The sequence below is a fragment of the Drosophila santomea genome, chromosome X (genome assembly GCF_016746245.2).
Source record: "Drosophila santomea strain STO CAGO 1482 chromosome X, Prin_Dsan_1.1, whole genome shotgun sequence".
Taxonomy (NCBI): Eukaryota; Metazoa; Arthropoda; class Insecta; order Diptera; family Drosophilidae; genus Drosophila; species Drosophila santomea.
Genome location: NC_053021.2, coordinates 9409736 through 9429556, shown reverse-complemented (window position 1 = coordinate 9429556; position 19821 = coordinate 9409736). Strand labels below are relative to the sequence as shown.

Here is a 19821-nt window from a genome sequence, read left to right as displayed (position 1 = left end):
GAACTGTGTTTTCAAAAAAATCGCTTTTCTGTTATTTTGCGACTAAAAAAATCAGTATTTTGATCAGAACATTCGTAATATTGGACCAAATATGGAATGGCATACCTCGTTGAGTTCGCAATTAAATTTAATTATTTAATTAAATGAATAACATTTTAAATGTAAATAACATAATTCTTGCGATAGCTGACTGTCACACTGTTATTTCCAACGATAGTTTATCGATGCTGGCCCACCACTAACACCGACATCGATAACAGAGCAGAGTCATAGGGAAAATATACACAGCGAAAAGTAAAGTGCGAGTCAGTGCGTTTTCCGAACAGCCGTATCCAAAGTAGAATCCCCATGTCCGGCTCCGGTCTCGACGAGAATCCCTTCGGGGAGCCCAATCTGGACAATCCGTTTGCGGTAAGGCGATAAAAGAGCGTGGAGAGAGAGCGCGGAAGCCGAAGAAAAACCCATCGCACATACACGCACACGTACGCAATGGTGGGGGTGTATGTGTGCGTGCCTGTGTGAGTGTGTGTTGGGTGCATTCGTCACATATGTTGAATGAATTGGTTTCTGATTGGGATTTCCCGACTTCCTCCGCAGGACCCCGCCATCCAGCAGGCGCGGCGACTCCAGAGCGGCGCCGCCCTCGTCTCCCTCGAGGATTACAATCCGTTCGAGGAGCAGGCCAAGCCGCAGCTGCAAATCAACTCGACGAACACGGCAGCGGTGGTCCAGCCGCTGTCGCAGAACATTCCGCCCCCGCAGACCAGTTCCCTGGGCGCCTCGGCGCCGAGCACCAGCATACAGATCACCTCGGAGGAGCTGCAGGTAACCCACTTGGCTGGGCGTCTCGCATTACCGCCCACCCAACAGTGAGCACACTGCGGTGTGCCGGCTTGGCCACATCCGCATTACTCTAAAACCACATCTCGTAGAGTCTGTACACTGAACACTCCGAAATAACCAAAATAGACCACACCACCCCGTTCCACTGCCCTTAAAGTCTGAACAGTAATCACTTTGCCAGAGTGACGGATTAGGGCGTACAGGCATTTCACATCTTACGCTCCATTAAGAGTCACAAAGATAACCGGGCTTATCTGGATCTGCAGACGATGTATCCGCTTTGGAGCATTTATCTGGCTGAGACTAGAGGCGGCTATTGGTTGCCAAGCCGAATCTTCACTGTACCAACTGCGGTTTCTCTTGATTTACTTGGCTTCTTCGGCCCTACACAAAAATACAAGAAATACTAGTTGAATGCTAGTTGCTAGACCTAAATACATTTGATTTGGTGGCTTCACTTTGCACATTATTCTTTATTTATGTAAAGAAAGCTATGTTATATTAACTATATACAGGTCAAATGCCTTATGTCTTTTTGAATGACATTTTATTTTGATTTTTATTACATCTAGCGCCGGCAGGAGGAGTTGGACCGCAAGGCTGCCGAGCTGGACCGCCGCGAGCAGCAGCTGCAGGGCAATGTGCCACAGCTGAACAACTGGCCACCACTGCCGGATAACTTCTGTGTGAAGCCGTGCTTCTACCAGGACTTCGAGGTGGAGATACCGCCCGAGTTCCAGAAACTGGTCAAGCGATTGTACTACATTTGGATTTGTGAGTATTGGTTCTTTATGGCTGTGTTTTCTACATGGTTTCGCTGATAAGCGGTGCCATAGGTTGCGGATTAGTCATCGCGTGTCGTCCACAGACCGATGCCACTACTAATCAGATATAGCTATGGCTAATGGTTTTGGGGGTGTGCGTGCCTTTGTGCAGAATTTGTATGATTTGCATGTTATCAGTACTAAAATCGTTTTGAAATGCATTTCTAGCATTATTTATTGCATGCATATATGCTTTCCCTACAGATTAAACCACTATGCTATCATTAATGTGTGTGCCTATTTTAAATGCTTTCTCCGACAGTTTACACCATGACGTTGTTGGCCAACGTGATTGGAGGTCTCATTTTGCTGTTCCATGCTGGCGAATTCGAAACCTTCTTCCTGGCCATCTTCTACACGATGCTCTTCTCGCCCGCCTCATATGTCTGCTGGTGAGTTTATACCGTGAAGCTTCTTAGATCCCGACCTACGGAACATGAATAATGTGATGTGTGCTTTCTTTTCAGGTTCCGACCGGCGTACAAGGCGTTCCGCAACGATTCGAGCTTCAATTTCATGGTCTTCTTCTTCATCTACTTCTTTCAAACGCTGTACTCGATTGTGCAGGCGGTGGGCTTCAACAAGATGGGTTACTGTGGCTTTATTACGGCCATCGGGCAGTTCGATGGCAATGCGTCGGGCATTATCGTCGGCATTCTGCTCCTGAACGTGGCCTTCTGTTTCACAGCGGTGGCCGTGGCCAATGTGCTGATGATCACTAAGATTCACTCCATCTACCGCAGCACAGGGGCCAGTATGGCTAAGGCCCAGGAGGAGTTCACCACCGAGTTTCTGCGCAACCAGCACGTCCAGGAGGCTGCCTCCTCGGCTGTTAATACGGCCATTAACTCGCAGTTCAACAACAGCAGATACTAAGGTACACTCTGCTTTCCGGGGATCTGATCCAATCAAAAGGAGAATCAATCAATCAACCACGAACTCAAGCACTCATCCTGCTAAACTGGGACAGAAAGAGATGATAGCCGCGCCAGAGAGAGGGAGATGGAGAAGGAACATTTAATAAACATTGAAATAGCTTAACACAAAATAAAAGCAAACAAAAACATGAAACTAAAGCTAGCATTGGAGCATGGAGCTAATAACTATTTGCTTTTGTGCATAAACAATTCCTAGAATGCCGTCGTCTTTATTACAAATAATTACTGTAATGATAACACAAAAACATACAATGCATTAACAATATTTATAAACGGAGCAAAACCAAACTTGGAACTAAACTGAAACTAAAAAAAAAAAAGAAAAACAAAAGGAAATATGATAAACAAAAGGAAAACTAAAGCGGCCTCCGATGCCTTCGACACACAGCTGCAGCGGACTGGGAAGACAGGACATCTTAATCGCACGATATATGCCTCCAAATACGAGTATCTAGACTTAATTATTGTGTGTGTGTCCTGTGCAATAATTGGATTCTGATACTAACCCAGATTAACCAGGCGAAAGGGATGACACTGATGAGGATGATGCTGCTGCTGATGATGATGTTTTCTAGTTCTTTAAGTCATTAAAACGATATAGGAATACCCGCCCACTCCCTCACACACGCAACACACACACACACACACACACACACACACATACATATATACGAACTTATATATAACAAACATAATATAAATAATATATTTAACGCTTACATTATAGAACTTTATCTCTCGTCGCCTCGACCAGAGACAACAAGAAAGCGAAATTCATTTTTCATCCAAGCTGTGCTCCTCCGCCCCCTGTCCCTTGTCCCCTTTTCAATGTCCAATGTCCTGACTCCTCTTTTCCGCCTTCACTGTCCTGCACTCACATGAAATGTCGTGTTTTTTTGTAATCGTAATTGTTATATATTATCTATGTACATGAAGACAGCATATAAAATATTGATTCACTTAAGTATTCACATTTTTAGATACATTTTGTTCGTTTCTGTTTTGCTTGCAAGTCAAACTTATGTTACGACTCATTTAAAACTGAATTGAAAATAGTTAATAACGATCTATGGATGTGTATTTGAAATTCAAGCAAAATTTATGATAAATTCCAAAATAAATATAAAATACTTATAGATGTAAAATAAGCATTGTTTTTTTTTTAATTGATAGGGCGGATGGGATATCGAATTAAAATTAGACTTTAATCAGTTAGCTGAATGGGGTTACTTACACAATTAATAAATAAAATTGGAAGCCCCTCAAATGACTGGCAAATAGTTGGGATTAACGCCTGAATTAACAGCAAGTATAAAATGCTTTTTAAAACTACTCGTCGACCTTTGATTTTGAGAACTCATTCAGAGCAAAATCAATTAAAAAGAAGAAAAGTTTACGTAAGCCAGCCGGTAATTAAGACGATTGAAGATGGCCGAAAGTGAGTGCTCCTGGAAATGCATAGTTGCTGCACCCACGTCGCATTAACACGATGCACGCCCACATCTTGGGAGACCAGCTCGGATTGATTTGGCTATGGACTTGGATTTGGATTTGGATTTGGTTGGCCCGTAAGTGTGATGTTTGTCAACGAAAGATGCAAATTTGATTCGGTAAATGTGGAAATGTGGAAATGTGGAAATGAGGAATTAAATCAACAACGAGACCCACACACTCAGCCGTGAAATATGTGAGCTAAGCAGTTACAGATAAATATATATGAATATATATCCACTCGTGCAGATATATGTATACTTATCGCCCCACCGCCCCCCTCTAGTTTGGGCAAAAAATGCGCATACGCCACGTTAAGGGAATATTTGCAACGATTTGTTTGCCATTTTGCTGGCAATCGAGAGAGCCGCAGAGCAGTCTATGAATAGAAACGTAGAATCGCTTGGAATGGTTTGCCACTGACAGTGGGTGGGAAACCCCATTTTTTGGTTGGGGTGGGGTTTGCGATGGGGCTGCAAAAAGCGAGCATGATGAGCAAATATGCTCGAGTGTGCTGCAGCAGATGCAGATGCAGATGCACTGCATCGTTAGTGGCAAATCCTTTTTGGCCCACTTCAGTCTTCGAAAGCCCGCATCACTCACGTGTTGCAGCTGGATATTCAGCTATCCGCACATGACCACTACACCGCATACCGATCCAACCATTGGTCCAAATCAACCACCTGGTCTAGCCCATCCAAGTGGGCGAGGAAGTGGAATTGGTAAATGGGCGCACGCCCATTTCTGGGCGGGATCGGGTTTCAGGGCTTGGGCCGGACGCTAATTGCTGACAACGATTTGCTATTGATTGCATTTTCACGCTGCTTGCGTGCCAAGAGCTCACGGAGCGAAGTCAAAGGACACGCTGTGACAAGGTAACCATATTGATTTTGTGTCGCGCCAAGAATAACCAAGTAGTGCCACGTAATGCAGCTGACTTTCTAGCCCAAAACTTCATCCTAGTTATGGTACCAAATACTAGGGTCATGTTCAATCAAATCACTGTATAATCTGAAACAAATTTCATGTTTTTATGTGGAGAAAATGCATCAACTTCTAGTTATACAAAGGTGGTACTATAACAAGTACATTTCTACAATTATAAATATGATCTTGCTTAATGTAGGATAATAGCTTTCTTATTTCGCTGAGCTCGTTTTCTCAAATATCCCTGTTGTTGATATTTATATTTGATTGCCAAAAATATTTAAAAATATACAAATATTCGATATTCTTATTCTATCTCTTACAAAATATGCAAATATCCCCAAGCTCTTAGGCACTCTTTCAATGGATGAATATCCGGCTGTAAATGCGTTTTTGATGAACAAGTGATACATTCTGAGTGGGCCAACTTAACCCTTCCACTTGCAAAGTAGCCACACAGTTTTCCCGTGTCATTTTCCGCTCGAGTGATAAACGCTTTCCGCTCGCTTGTCAGTCGCCAGCTTAGGAATCACTTCAATTATACTTTCCTCGCCCGCCGGCAGCTAAACGCTCGCTCCGCAGGAGGTCCTGCGACAAATTAGGCATCCACTGTGGGTGGGCTAGGACATGGACATAGACATGGACATGGATTCGGGCATGGCGATTTGGGGGGAATTCCTGGCCAATTTTTCACACTATGCGGAAGTATTATTTGGGTCACATTTCCTGCTGCTTTTAATTAAAATCTTCTTTCACTGGCGGAAGTACAAATTTCTTGCTGTTACAAAGCGAGCTGTGAAACGCTCCACGGGCGTGGGCCCTGCAGCGAGGGGTGGGGGGTTTGTATTGGCTGGGACCTAAAGAGGGGCTAAGAGGTCCTTGCCAGATAGCGGGGTTGACTGGCTTAGTGACTTGGTCAGAGCTAAGTCGCAACCGAAGGCGTTTGTCGACCCGACAACCCGAACTTTATCCCGACACCGATGGCGACCCGAGTCCACAGGAGTCGCACACAACCTATTGCCCTTCATAATGCGGCAGGGGCGTGGGTCGAAGGGGATCCTTTCCCTTAACAACGAGGGGGCGGTGGTGGTGGTGCAGATGATTTCAGCTGAGATTGAAGATAAAACACATGCGCTCATCACGTTTGCTGTTTGTGCCGTTTCTGTTTGTGCTCTCGTCGTGGTTCTACTGCTGCTGCTGCTGCTGATGCTGCCTCTCGTCCTTAGCCACCTCCCTCACCCCCGCACCGCCGCTCTCACAGGACCCCCTCACACACACACACACACGCACACACTCACACACAGGGACACCGCAAGGCCGCACTCACACAGACGACGACACAAAGCGCCGCACATGGCACTTGGCGCTTCCTTCGTCCCAGCACTGAAAAAAAAGGTAATTAGAAATTTAACAAATTTTTCAAGAGGTGTATTTACATTTTTCTATTAAGTAATTTCTTTTTTTGAAAGTACCTTAGTTGAGAAACAGGTAACGTGTGTACAAGCACTTTGATAGCAAGCCTTGAATCATTATAATACCTATAATTACCTATAACTTTTACCTTTTTTAACATTTTTTTTCTTTTACTTTTATATTTTACTGATGATTTTTAAATTCAACAAATTATGTATCAAATAAACTATAATCAGTAACAAGTCATGTATAACTTATACATTTAGCAGTAGCATATTATCATTTAATTAGGTGCCAAAGTTGTTCTCAGTGTACCATTTCTGTTACTATCTGTGGTGCTGGCTGGTCTGGTGCTGTTCTCGTTGTTCTTGCAGTTCTTGTTATTTTTGTTGTTCTTGTTGTTCTTGCTGCGAAGCTGTGGGGTCTTCTGTTGGCTTTGTCCCCGCTGGGAAATGCGCATCGCCCGCGGCAGACAAATATTTTTTTTTATCTTTATTCAATTCAATTCCACCAGCGAGCACTTCGGTTTTTCTTTGGCCCGTCCTCGGATATAATTCTACTATTGTCTTAATTGAAAATCCGGACCAGTTTCATCTGGCAAATGGAGCTGGGATGCCTGCAACTTTAATGTATGCAGGTGGGCGGCGTGGAAAGTTCCAAGTTCCAAGTCCCCGCGGAGTTGACATTTCGCCAACCATTTGCATAAAACTATTTTCGAGGGGCGGAAATCTTCCTGGGAAATGTACTTTAAGCACACATTAATTCAGTTATAGGTGGAAGTTAATTTCATTTGCACCGGGTTGTCGCAAAGTTACTAAATCATTTATCAGTTAATAAACTTTGAGTTACTTTAAACAAAGCTGATATTTTCTTTACAAAAATTGGTATATCAAATTTATTTCATTGAAAAGAATCAATAAAATTAATAGGTGAATTTTTGTATTTAATGAAGTATATAAGCTTAGTACGTTCTGCCTACACAATAATAATTATCTATTTAAAACCTGCACATTTAACATGTATAAAAATTGTATCTCATTTCTATTTCATCCAAAAAATCCTTTGCAATAAGTTAGTAATTGGAGAGCACTTTAAATATTCCATTTATATGCATTTTATTAATTGCTAATGGCACTTCATTTAAATCAATTTGCTTCTATAATACGACTAGAGCGTGAATTTGCCAAAAATACCGGAATACTATTGCTCCATTTCCCAACGGGCTGTTTCGCCTGAGGAGCAGTTGTAGTGTCCTTTCGGCTCGCAATTGGGCTCGGCATTCGTTTTTGGCCCGCTTCGGGCTCGACTTGGCTTGGCTTGGCTTGGTTCGGTTCACTTCGTTGGGTTTCGCTTCGCCTGGAGTCCTGTGCCCATGCTGATGCTGATGGTGCTGCTCCTCCTGCTGCTCCTGCTGATGCTGGGCTTTCCTCAATGAACATGTGAGTGCGGGGAGCGTGGAGCGGGGGGGTGAGGCAAGGATATGCGGCAGGCGGCGATGCGGAGGCGACAGGGCTGAGTTTTGGGCCTGGCTACAAACATTTTTTTGTAACAGTCGCGCATATCCTTAAGCGAGCAAGCCCCCCTTCCACCCCCCCCATCACCACTCAGCAAAGGACTCTCGGTTCTTAGGGGCATTTGGGGCATTCGGGGCGTCGGGCCTTCGGGGCTTCGTGTCAGCTCGTTTCCGCTCGGCTCTGATAAGCTGTGGTCCTGGCTCAGTCGTCCTTCTGGTGGTCCTGCTCCTGCTCAGTGCCAAACTGTCAATCGTGTAGTGCGGTCATGTGGTGCGGAGCCAGCGTGCGCTCGCCTCCCATCATCATCGCCCTCTGAGTGGTCTTTCAGTCCTCTTCAGTCGAGCCACAGCCACAGCCAAAATTCCACAACCAAAACCGAAACCAACTCGAATCCGAATCCGAATCCGAATCTGCATTTGATTCTGAATTTAAATCTGAATCCGCAACGAACTCTCTGGCCAGCGGAATCGAAGGATTCCAGCGCCAACACCGCCCTCCAAAAATATTTTTTGTTCTTGTTCCACCAAAATCCATTGCAACATTTAGCCAGCAGCTAAAACAAAGTATATAAGCGCAAGGAAAATATAATAAGCAAAGTGCTCAAGTGCCAAAAAAAAAAAATAATAAGAGGAAAATACAAAAGAATAAACCGGAACCCTTCCAGCTAAGCTGAAGAAAATAAATAATAATTTAAATGTGCCTGCGCCAAAATAAAAAGAAAAATGCAAAGAGGGATAAATATGCTACGTGCAGTTGTTAATTTTTTTGAGATTTTTTGTTCTTGTGCGGTTTGAACACGAGTGCGAACAGAACAACCACAACAACAACACATATATAAATATATATATAAAATATCCAACAATAATAACAACAGCATCGACAACAACTACAACTACAACAACCATAACAAAAGGATGAAGGACTGCTGCAAATGTGCGTGAAATGTGACCAAAAACAGCAGGATATGTAACTAAACCAAAATTGTATATATGTTTGCAAGGTTTTCTAATTTATTCCAGCGTATTTTCCATTCTGTTTTCTATGTTTTTTATGCTTTCTATTCCATTTGCCATGTGTGAAACCATTCAGTCCTCGGTTGTAATCCAATTTGTGTGCCAAATTCGAGTCAACTTTTCCATGTGTGTGCGAGTGTGTTTCTGTGCCAATTAGTTGACAGATTACGCAAAACTAATGCCAACATTTAATTGCCAGTGCTTCCTTGGCCGCATTTCAGCATTTTTATTCATATAATTTATATAACACCGATATTCCGGCACCCAATCTCCGCCAGAAACGCCAGAGAACAACCCAACATCCCAATTCATCTAATGAAGTTGTGTGGCGGTGGCGACCGAGCGGGGGGGTGGGCAAAAAAAATTACTCAATCGTTTTTGGTGTGTGTGCGCCGATGGTGTGCTAGTGTGTGTGTGTGTGTCAGCTAGTGTCCCCGTCTGTGTGACAGTAGTCCTTGTAGTCCTTGTGCCACCCTCGATTTAGGCCTTTTTGGCACTGCCGCCTCTTGTCTGCGCCTTGTTATTTTTACAGCTCCTTGAGCCACTGACCAAATTTTCCTTTTCCTTTCCTCTCCTTTTTTTTTCTTCGGCTGTAATTTCTTTTTTTTTTTGGGTGGGGGGTGCAATTTTGGGGGGTGTGGTTCGGCCTGGTCCTCAAAACTCTATTAGCTCCATTATTAATAAAGTTTTCCCTTTTCTGCCCGGGCTTTAGCTCCATCTCCATCTCCCAATGATATTTTCTTGTATGGGCATTTCAAAGTCGAGAATTTGCTGCCGAAGGGGTCTGGGAATTTTGATGAGGGGTTGGGCTTGAAAATTGAGTGATTATGGGTGTTGTGTCGGAATGCGGGCAATAATTTTGCGTATTTCTCTGGCCCTCATGTGTGTGTGCGCCTTTGTTGTGTTTGGAAAATCATCAACTTTTTTGCCAAACAGCTTTTCCCTTTCGAGTTGCGGGATTACGGTTGAAAAATATGTATATACTCGAAAAGCCATGATTTGTAGTTTATTTTTATTGAATTTATGTAAAGTTTGGTTTTAAAAATAGGCAAATCGCCAGGCAAAATACAGTTGCTGGTTTTAAAAGCTATTTCCGAAATTATTCCTAATAACCACCATTTAATTAAATTCATTGTTATTGACTATTAAATTGAAAGCATGAAATATTTAATTATTGTATAAACGGTATTTAACGGTTGTTAAATAAACGAATTCTGGTTGGCAATTATCACACCTTTAGAACTAATTAGTCAGCGGCACTGACTAGTTATGGTTTTGAATTGACATTCTGTGATTGTAACTCAGTTTTGGTTTTTAGTTTCTGGTAATTGGTGTTTGGGGTCCAAAATGCAATTCAATGCTTATTCTCGACCATTTTCGTGTGCATTTGATCATATTTGTGGCACTAATGATGCGGTAGACACTCTATACTTCTTGGAACCTTTAATTAGCGATTTGAAGCGAAAGATAATTCCAATTCACCATAGTTGTCAAGTTTACAATGCAATGGTATGCGGTTGAAGCCCGATGGTTGCATTTTAATCAATTTGATATACGAATCCGGTTTTAATTTAATTACCACATCGCTGTACGTTTCGGCGTTGCAAAATGACCGGAATGAAAAGTGCGCTTTGTTGCCAGCAACATTTTGCCATTTGTCGCTCGTCGAATATAAATTTGCCTGTCTCAGCAGCACACACTTCCCAGTGGCTGCGGCACACACAGTGATGGTCAAAATAGTAGGAGCAACATGTACTTGATTATGAAATATTTTGTTATTAGTTATTACTATTTAAACTCTTTTAATAGGTTTGCCAATAATAGAACTAAATGTTTTTAGACTTGTATAAATATTTTCAAAATCAACAAATCTCTTCACTAAATTGTTGGCATAGAATCCATTTTAAAGTTAGTTTGAGAATTACCTGAAGACATAAATCAACCAATTTGTATATACTTTTCAACTGATAAATCACTTTTATACACGGAAATACATTTAACAAAGGTAATTTGTTGGCTAACTAATGCATTTTACGAAAGTATATTTCGTATGTTGTATAAGTTGCAAAGTTAACTTATTTCACAGCTATAAGCAAAGCACGAAACAGTATTTTTGTTTTCAGAGCTCTCTTTTCCAGTGGTCACTATCGCATTGAACAGCGCTTTACGCATTCGACGGACGTGGGGAATCCCCATTGACGGCACTGTCTCACTGACGTTACCCATACGCCGTGTATGCCCGTCCGCCTGAAAATGTTGGCTTGCTTGTTTGTTTGCTCGCCGCTGGTCGTTTTGTGACTTTGATGGCCGGATAGCTGGATATCTGGATATCTGGCTGGCTGTATGGCTGGATGGCTGGATGGACAGAGGGCTTGGCTTTTTCGAGGAGTTGAGGAGGTTTTTTGCCCAGATTGGCAGCTGATTTTGCTGTTGATGCTATTTTCGCTCGGAGCTGTGAATGAATGTCATAATCGATAATTTAATGTGCAAAGTGGCCGCTTTTATTTTTGGTCCTGTGTGTGCTTATACTCATTTTTTTTTTTGTATTTCTGTTTCCCTAGCCAACTTTATTTATATTTTTCGCCACTTTCTTTTCTCTTTCGACTGGTCGAGCCATAAACGTGTTTAATTAATGGCAATGACACAAGCACTTACACACACACACACACACTCATAATCTTGGCAGATTAGGGATAAGAAAGAGAGGAAAAAAAAGAGTGACTGGATAAAGAGGAGGGGGGTAGAGAACGAGAGAATCAAATGACACTCGGCCAGTCACATTCGTAATGTGTTCACAAAATAAACATTGAAGAAGAAGCGGCAAAAGTAAGACACACACACACATTCGTATTCGCAGGATGCTTGAGAAGATGAAGAAGAAGTAGAAAAATAAGAATAAGAGAAAGCTGGGAGAGAAAGCGCGGAGAAAGCGACACAGTGAGAGCGAGAAAGCGCAAAAGAAAAATGCCAAAGATGCCGACTGTAAGAAAGGACAATGGCAAGCAGACGACATCTTTGCTAGTAAGTGTGAATGTATCTGTGTAAAGGACTCTCTCCCTGCCTTCAAATGTGTGTGTGTGTGGGTGTGTGTGTGTGACAGCAATAATAATAAAATCCTAGAAGACCATGTGTGCGCGTCTCTTGGTCTCTCTTTATGCGAAATGCCAAAAGGAAATGCCAAGAAATGAAGTGCTTCTCCCCCACACAAGCAAACAACTCGCACACGCACAGCATTCACGCTGTATCTGTGTGCGTGCCAGTGTGTTCACGCGTGTGTGTGTGTGTGTGTGTGTTTGAGTGAGTCCTACAATTACATAATATGGTACGCGCATAAGACGAAAAGTATTGTTAAAGCCCTTTTTGATTTCATCGTGCATTCGCAGCTGGCATGAAAAACTATGCCATGCCGGGCGGAGATTTCCCTCTTTATTGATTGAATGGCACTCGGCCGAAAAGGGGGCGGGGAAAGGGGGCGTGGTGGGTGGAGAGAGCGAGAGCTGGAAGGGTTCCGGGGGTGTGGGTGGCATTTCCGGCTTGTGCCCCAAAGTGAAAGTGAACTGAATTTTAGCTCAGCTCCTTAACACGTCCTTACTTTGTTCGTACGCTCAACTTAAATGCATTTGTACACAGGGAGAAATGTCTCGTGACATGCCTCGCATATTTGTATATTCTTTAAAATTAGTAAGATATGTTTCCTCTATCCTCACTCTATATATTTAAATACAGCGTTTGTAATATTATGATTTTAAAGGTAGTAATTTATAATCTTGTACTTTGATGTGTGCCAAAAATATTATTTTATAAAAAGGGACTTGTACATTATTACAAGAATATTTTGAAAATGTTATATTGTATTGTTCGCCGGCAGCAATACAAAATAAAATAACTCAAGACTATCAATTTTTCTCCTTTTGCCTGTCCATGTGTGTGAGTGTGTGTGTGTCTGCTGTGGCTGTGTGTGTTTGCCCTACTGCCCTAATGAAATTACAGAGTCCAACGATGGGCTTCCAACGCAGAGAATGCACTCAGGGCACACCAATACATACGTATGTATATATACATATATATATACACCCAAGGAGCGACTGCGTTGCTGCATTGTATCCCTGTCACTCACACACACCCATAAACACACACTTGCACACAGAACTCACCGACACCGATAGTGTGTGCTTTTTCATAAATTGCATTTAGTTGGCCAAGTTTTTTGTTACTTTTCAGTTGATTTGATTTTATGGTCTGCCAGGATCTGTGTCCTCGTGCGAACGAGTCTGGTGTGCGGACTCCGGAGTTCAGAGCTCCAGAGCTCCAGAGCGCCGGACAAATGTGTCCGTAATGGATGCCAAGTTGAAAAAGGTTTTTATAGAGATTATTTATAAATGTTATTACGCTGCTGAGAATGTAAAAGAGCCCGCCGGGGATGTGTGAAAAAGGGACGAGATTTGATCGTTTTCGAAAAGAGTTGGGCATTGCATGTTTTTACAATGCGCTTTTGTGCGAATAATGGCCAAGTTGATGGGGGAAAATAGAAAACGTACTAATCGCTAAGAGAGATAAATGGGCTTAAATTAATTCTGTGGAAACCAAATGTGCAAGTGCAGAAAGAACATCTCATGTTGAATTTTGCATTTGCTTTCATTTGAATCTATTGTTATGAAAACTTTGAAAGATACTTCATATATAATATGGGTTTAAATTTTCACAAAAATCGTTGACTATCTTATTTTGCGCAATATCTGCTCCATATCAAACCTTTAACAAGCGCCTTCCATCCCCCAAAAATCGCCCACTTAAGCTTTGGCTCCACTTCTTACACCCATTTACTTGAATTTTACCTTACCCAATTCATTTTTTTTTTGCTGCCTTGGGGGTCTGTTTACCTTAACTTTCGATTACCCGTGAAGCCAAATACCGAGAACCATAAAAATCGTTGTTACCTTCGTTAAGCAGGAAGGCAGGCGTCTTCATTTGGTCCTCCTCTTGCTGCTTTGGTCCTTTGCTTCTTTGGTCCTTTGGATCCTTCTGGCTGTCGGGGGTGACTTGGTGATTGGGTGACTGGGTGGACTGACTTCTGGCCAGCATTTCCGCATTCCGTGAGCTGTCCTCACAAAGAGCGGCAACTAACTCATTTGCCAGCCGGCTTTATCGCCGCATCTTGGCAACTGCGTGGTACGTGCCTATTAGCCGGAACGTGTTCCATTCGAAGGCGGCTTTTGCCGTGTAACAGACACTCCTTACCATTAATTTCCATTTTGATTGGGTTCGCCACACATACTCATCCCCTTGGATCTCTGCCTTTTTATTAGTTTTTTGTTTCATCTCGGACGGCGAATCAATCAAACATTATTTACTGCGCTATGCAAAACGGAATCTTGATGGTTTCTCCTGCTTACTTCGTTTTATTTTGCTCTGCACCATTTTTTATTTAATTATGCTGCCGCCGAGAAATTGATTGTATGCCTCAGTTGGCCGAGCTGCAATCAATCACGCGACTCGTCTTAAAAGGGTTACAGACCCTGGCCCAAAACATTTCCGTATCGACCCGAGTACCCGAGTTTCCTTGTCTGAAGCTGGAAGCTTTATACATATAGTATATTTTTTTGACATTGTAAGATGGTGCTTTGCTAATTTATTGAAAAGCTGATATTCCATTCGGTCTAAAAGGTACTTCTATGCATTTATAATGCTTTTAGCAAGCTTCTTTCAATTCATATAGAAATTTTAATAAAATAATGCTTATACTATATCCCATCTATGTATATTATTCCTAGTTCTGAAATGTTGGCGAAAACTTGGCATAATTTGGGAGGCATCCATCAATTAGCTTCCGATGAAATATCATCTTTTCGCATATGTGTACCCAAAATGTGGGTACACCACTCATTTCGCCTCAGCTGGGGGACTCCCCTCCACTCGAAGGACAGCCAAATGACTGGAAGAAGCCCCTGTAAATGCACACCAGGGACCTTTTTGGTGGGGGGGATGGATTCCCCCATGGAAGAGGCACACATGCGAACACCACCCACCCAAAACCCACTTTGTTTTTCTTGTTTTTTTTTTTTTTTGGGTGGGCTGGGTGTTTGCATGGCCTTTGCGTGTGTGCGGACATGAGGCATGTCAAATAGTTGTCAATTATTTTTATTACAATTTCCTCTTTTGTGTTTGCGCCTCGACTTGACTTGAGATGGCTTGTTCTCAGCCAAGTCCCCCCTCCAATTGCTCCTCCATTTCCATCCAGTCACCTTTGGCCGCACTTCGTCACGCCCCTGCACTGTTCTTTTATTTTACAAAAAATATAAAAAAAACAAAAATGGAAGAAAGAGCAAAACGAAAAGGGAACACATGTAAGCTTGTCTGTATGCTGCTTGTACACCGAAAAAATCAGCCTGAAAATAATGATCGATGGGCTCGAAACTCATCTCATAAGTTACCTAATCTTGCGCTGTTTTCATGGACATGGACTGCAATCGAAATGGCAGAGAAAAATAAATAACTACGTTAACTTATCAGATACAATTTTAAAACAATATCTGCTCATTAACTTACTAATAAAGGTTTTTACCATAAGGAAAGACATAATTCTCAGTTTCCATAAACTCAAATGTGCTTCCACCTTCTGCAGTCTCATTTTCTGCCAGTGCACGAGTGTTTGAGTGTATGCATGCGTGTGCGTACGACATGTGTATGTGTTGTCGTGTCAGTGTGTTTAGCCTTTTTTAACGCATTTATTATTTCGACGAGCGTCTTTTGTTGATTGCCAGTGAGGACGGTGCGCGGCAATTCGCCTTTCATTCAACGCATTTCGTCCTTCGTCCTTCGACGAAGCTGGGGTTCAAGTGTAGGCTTAATTGGCATTCATTTGCCTTTCGCTGGGCTATGCTTTATGTGTGGGTGTTGTGTGTGTGTGTGTGTTTGTGTGTGTGTGTGAGTGTGTGTGCGCGTATATTTTATAATTTTTCCATTTCTCTCCTCGCTCATTGCATACACATTTCAGCATCCTGCTGCGGCACTTTGCCATCTCTGTTGCTTTTTACGCTTTCATGCGCATTGTGCTCACTTTTCCTGTCATTCGCGTAATTGTGTGAGTGTGATTGCGTGTCCGTGTCCATGTGCGTGTGCGTGTGCGTGTACGGCTGTGTGTGTGCGTGCGCCATTTGATGGAAACAAGCTCAGCCAGCTGAGTCCTTCTTGTTTCTTGTTGAGCTGGTTACTGTTAGTCTCTCGCTGCACCAGGAAAAATGAACATTTTATGTGACTATTGAGCATTTTTTATATATCCACTTATTACTAATTGCGGTAGCTAACACTGAAATACTATTGTTTACCATGAACTAAACTTTTCGGCCGGTGTAAAATGGATGGCTGATGCCATGGAGGGGAAACTTTTTATTTCTCCAAGTGTTGTGTCACCAGCCTTAACAACAAATTCAAATCCAGCGGAAGTAATTTGACGCACATGCGGGGGTCCTGACTGACTGACTGACTAACTGTGACCTGGCCCCGCCCACCGTTCATCCTACGCCCCCCGACTGCTTACCGTTCATCATTTGAATTTGGATTGACACGCGGAGGAGGAGAAGGACGAATTGGTCCTGCGAACGAGTTGATGCCAATTATGTGTGTGCGTGCCGCTCTCTGTGGGTGCGAAAGGATGTTCCTCCCACACACACACACACACACACAGTTCATCGCGAACTCAGATTTTATTTGCCTCGCTTAAATATTTAAGCTAATTAGCTAACACTTCACGGCCAGACAAAAGTTGATTGATGCGAGGCGTTAAATAATTATGCTGCTTATGCTTTTCGCGCCCCTCACCCCTCAGCCTTCACCCTTTCCCCTTTTCGACTTAACGCTGCAATTAAGTGCAAAGACATTAGAACGGGGCCAATCCCATTCGAAGTGTACGTCGGTGTGAATGAAAGTGAAACTGAAGTGAAAATGAACCCAAAATGAACTGAGAGTGTAAAGAAATATGGCGTACAGGAAATGGGTTTACGCGTGTGTGTGTGTGTGTGCTTGTGTGTGAGTTAGTTGAAAGTGACGGACGGATGTTGGGATGCCATTGTGCGTTGAATTGGATTATTATTATACTCAATGAAAAGACGGCAATCGAATCAGTAGCTGTCAATAACTTATTTATGCGATTGTTTTGTTAGCTCCAAAATACCGGCGAAAAATCAATTGCCTTTAAAATACATACATTTTGTTTTTTTTTTGTTTGGCTAAAGATAGACGAACCATTTCTGGCATGCATATTTTATGGGCTACGTTTTCTATATTTCTTTTTTTGTAAACGTCCTTGGTGTTTGCATTTTTCCCCCACAATTCGTTAGGTTTTCATTCTTTTTGGCATTTTGAACATGGCTGTAGAATATTTAATATAGCTGTTAAATAAATGAAATCCGTTTTTATGGACTTTTGGCAATCGCTTTTATTAAATTCAAAGGATTTTAATTGTATTTTATGTGTTGATAGCACACTTTCATTTTGATTAATGCAATCTGATACGCAGACTAAACGATTTCATAAAAGCCAACTTTAAGCCAAATTTGTTAAGTTGCAAAGTAAGCTTAAAATAGAAGCCTTCGCAATTCGCCACTTTGTTATGACTTCCCCAATAAAAAGAACAGGTTTTAAGCAAAAGTAGTTATATTTCGCATATTTGATATTTAGTAACGTTTGTTATCCAATTTATGCACAGCTATATATTAGTCCTGTACAATTTCTCTATATAATTGGCTAAGTAATAATATTTGAATAATGCTTTGAAGCTTAACGAAGCCGACTGCAATTCCCTTTCGCAATTTATCGTTATCGAAGCGAAATGTCCATTGGGAATGTTTTATTATGCCGGCCTGTGCATTGTTAAGCCGATTCAGGCTAATCCACGCCACCCCCCTTTTTTGCCAGCTTTTGCCACCAAATTGCATTAAGTCGGCGGCGAACACGCGGCGTATGCGTAATGCGGCGCTTGGATGCGATTGAGCAAAATTAAACGCCCGCCACCAACTGGCAGCCACCAACAGCATGGCCATTAATTTCCATTGCCGCTGCCATTAAAACGTTTTTCAATTTTTCAAACTCGCGGCTGAAAAGGTGGCCAAGGAACAGAAAAAGCAGTGGCAGCAAAGGCAGGAGCGACAGAAAAGTTTCGACATTGAAAAATTGTTGAGCCAGGCAGTCAGGCAGGCAGGCAGCAGGTCCTTGGTCCTTGTTCCTCAGTCCTTGTTCCTCGGTCCTTGCCAGTCGACAAGCCAGCGCACATTTGGAGCAAGGCCTGTGGGCGCAGGCCCTTAAATCAGCACCACCCACTCGCCAACGACGCCGATAGGTAATTGCACCGATTGCCACTATTGCCTATCGAACGATTTCAGCTGCAAGCGGCGTTAAATCGATCCCATTCATTCCACATTCGATAGCGAACTTCTGGGCAATGGGTTTAGCAGCTCCGGCTTCCTGATTGAACTAATTAATCACTTGCACGTGCAACTGAAAGTCTTAGGTTGCCTCCTTCACAGGCGATTTTATAAATCCATCTTTACATAATATGCAATCATAATAAGTAAATACCAAAACAAAAAGGTGCTTAAAATCAAAACGGTTGATGTTATGCAAAACTTGCATTGAAAATTAGTACCAGCTTTGTGAAGATGAAATACCATTTCGGCGAAATGCTTACGACCGTCTTTTCTACACCCTACTTGCTCATATATATTACGTATACGTCCAGTCGTTGATTTGGTTTTTGTTAAGACAGACAAATGAATTCCATGAAATCGTTATAGGCCCAGGAAATTTAAAGGACACAAAATACAGTTCGTGCGAAATTTATGCCTGGCAATTTGGGTGGCCAGAATGTTGTTACGCATACGCCTAGTGGGTCGCATAGTAATTTCGTAGAAGAAAGCGCCGCATTACGTATACGCCTGGTAGAGCAATTCGAATGCTAACTAGCTCAGCATCCGCATCCGCATTCACAAAAGCAGGTGGCCCAGAACCGAGAATAAAGCAAACTCCGGGATGTCGATGATTACGTAAGCCAGAGTGGAGCACTAAAAGTGCCATCGCATCCTAGACGGCCACATGCGACGAGCCAGGATTCAGTACTCAGAACGCAGGATTCAGAACGCAGGATTCAGAACTCAGGAGTAAGCAGGAGTCGCAAGCCACAAAAATCGAGTGCCAAAGTGCATTAAAAATTCAACGTCTCTGCGAATGATTTTTCACTTTGCCTTGGAGGAGCTGGCGGAGATGATAATGCCTGGTGATTGCGTTCATTGCATCATGTTTCATGCAGGAGGATCCCGGATCCGTGATGTGTGCCCTCATTTCCCCAGAGTTCACTTTATTCACTCCGTCTCTCGCATTTTCTCCTTGTGTGTGTGCATGTGTGTGTGTGTGCGTGTGTGTGTATGCGTGTGTCTTTGTGTGGCTTAATAATTTTATTGCTTTTGGTTATGGGTTTATGTATATGCCCGGCTTGGAGGCAAAAGAGAATGAGCTTGTCGTCTACCTCTGTCGTAATTGCGTTATTCCTTTCACAGTGAAAACAGAAAACAGTTTTCTTTTAATTGAATTTCACGCAGCTTCTCTCGCTTCCACTCATCCGGCTTATTTGCATATATAGTCTCCAAAGGGTTTCCTTTATATCGCCTTGGTTGTCTGGTTGGGTAATATAAATCACCAGCAGGCAATCCCCGATTCGAATTCAAGACAAACAGGAAGACATGAAGTCCTTTGCCGACTTCGTCTGATATATGACCTTTATTATTGCGAGTGTGTGTGCGTGTGTGTGTGTGTGGCTGAATGGCAAGGGTTTTTGGTTTTTAGGTTTTCTGGCCGGGCGATAAATAAA

The 19821-nt window shown here is 42.6% G+C and overlaps 2 protein-coding genes across 7 annotated transcripts in view; both read left to right on the top strand.

Annotated features, from left to right (window-relative positions):
• The first annotated feature begins 241 nt into the window (after positions 1–241).
• On the top strand, positions 242–3578 carry LOC120456395 (secretory carrier-associated membrane protein 5). The gene is made up of 5 exons (XM_039643223.1): positions 242–411; positions 598–825; positions 1416–1617; positions 1930–2059; positions 2135–3578. The coding sequence occupies exons 1-5, from the start codon at positions 349–351 to the stop codon at positions 2541–2543; spliced, it is 1032 nt and encodes a 343-aa protein (XP_039499157.1). The 5' UTR covers positions 242–348; the 3' UTR covers positions 2544–3578.
• A 4023-nt stretch (positions 3579–7601) lies between these two features.
• LOC120455449 (merozoite surface antigen 2, allelic form 2) overlaps positions 7602–19821 on the top strand; it is a 72177-nt gene continuing 59957 nt past the window's right edge. For 5 of the 6 annotated variants that reach the window (XM_039641660.2, XM_039641657.2, XM_039641659.1 and 2 more), the window contains exon 1: positions 7602–8883. The gene's annotated coding sequence lies outside the window, so the exon portion shown is untranslated. Of the gene's footprint in view, positions 8917–19821 lie in introns of all 6 variants that reach the window. The other variant, XM_039641656.1, reaches the window with a different exon arrangement.

Bases quoted from the DNA above. Each gene is read 5' to 3' on its own strand.
- LOC120456395 (XM_039643223.1), top strand. From the start codon at position 349: ATGTCCGGCTCCGGTCTCGACGAGAATCCCTTCGGGGAGCCCAATCTG. The intron at 412-597 runs GTAAGGCGATAA...CTTCCTCCGCAG, and splicing joins ATCTGGACAATCCGTTTGCG to GACCCCGCCATCCAGCAGGC. The intron at 1,618-1,929 runs GTGAGTATTGGT...TTTCTCCGACAG, and splicing joins ATTGTACTACATTTGGATTT to TTTACACCATGACGTTGTTG.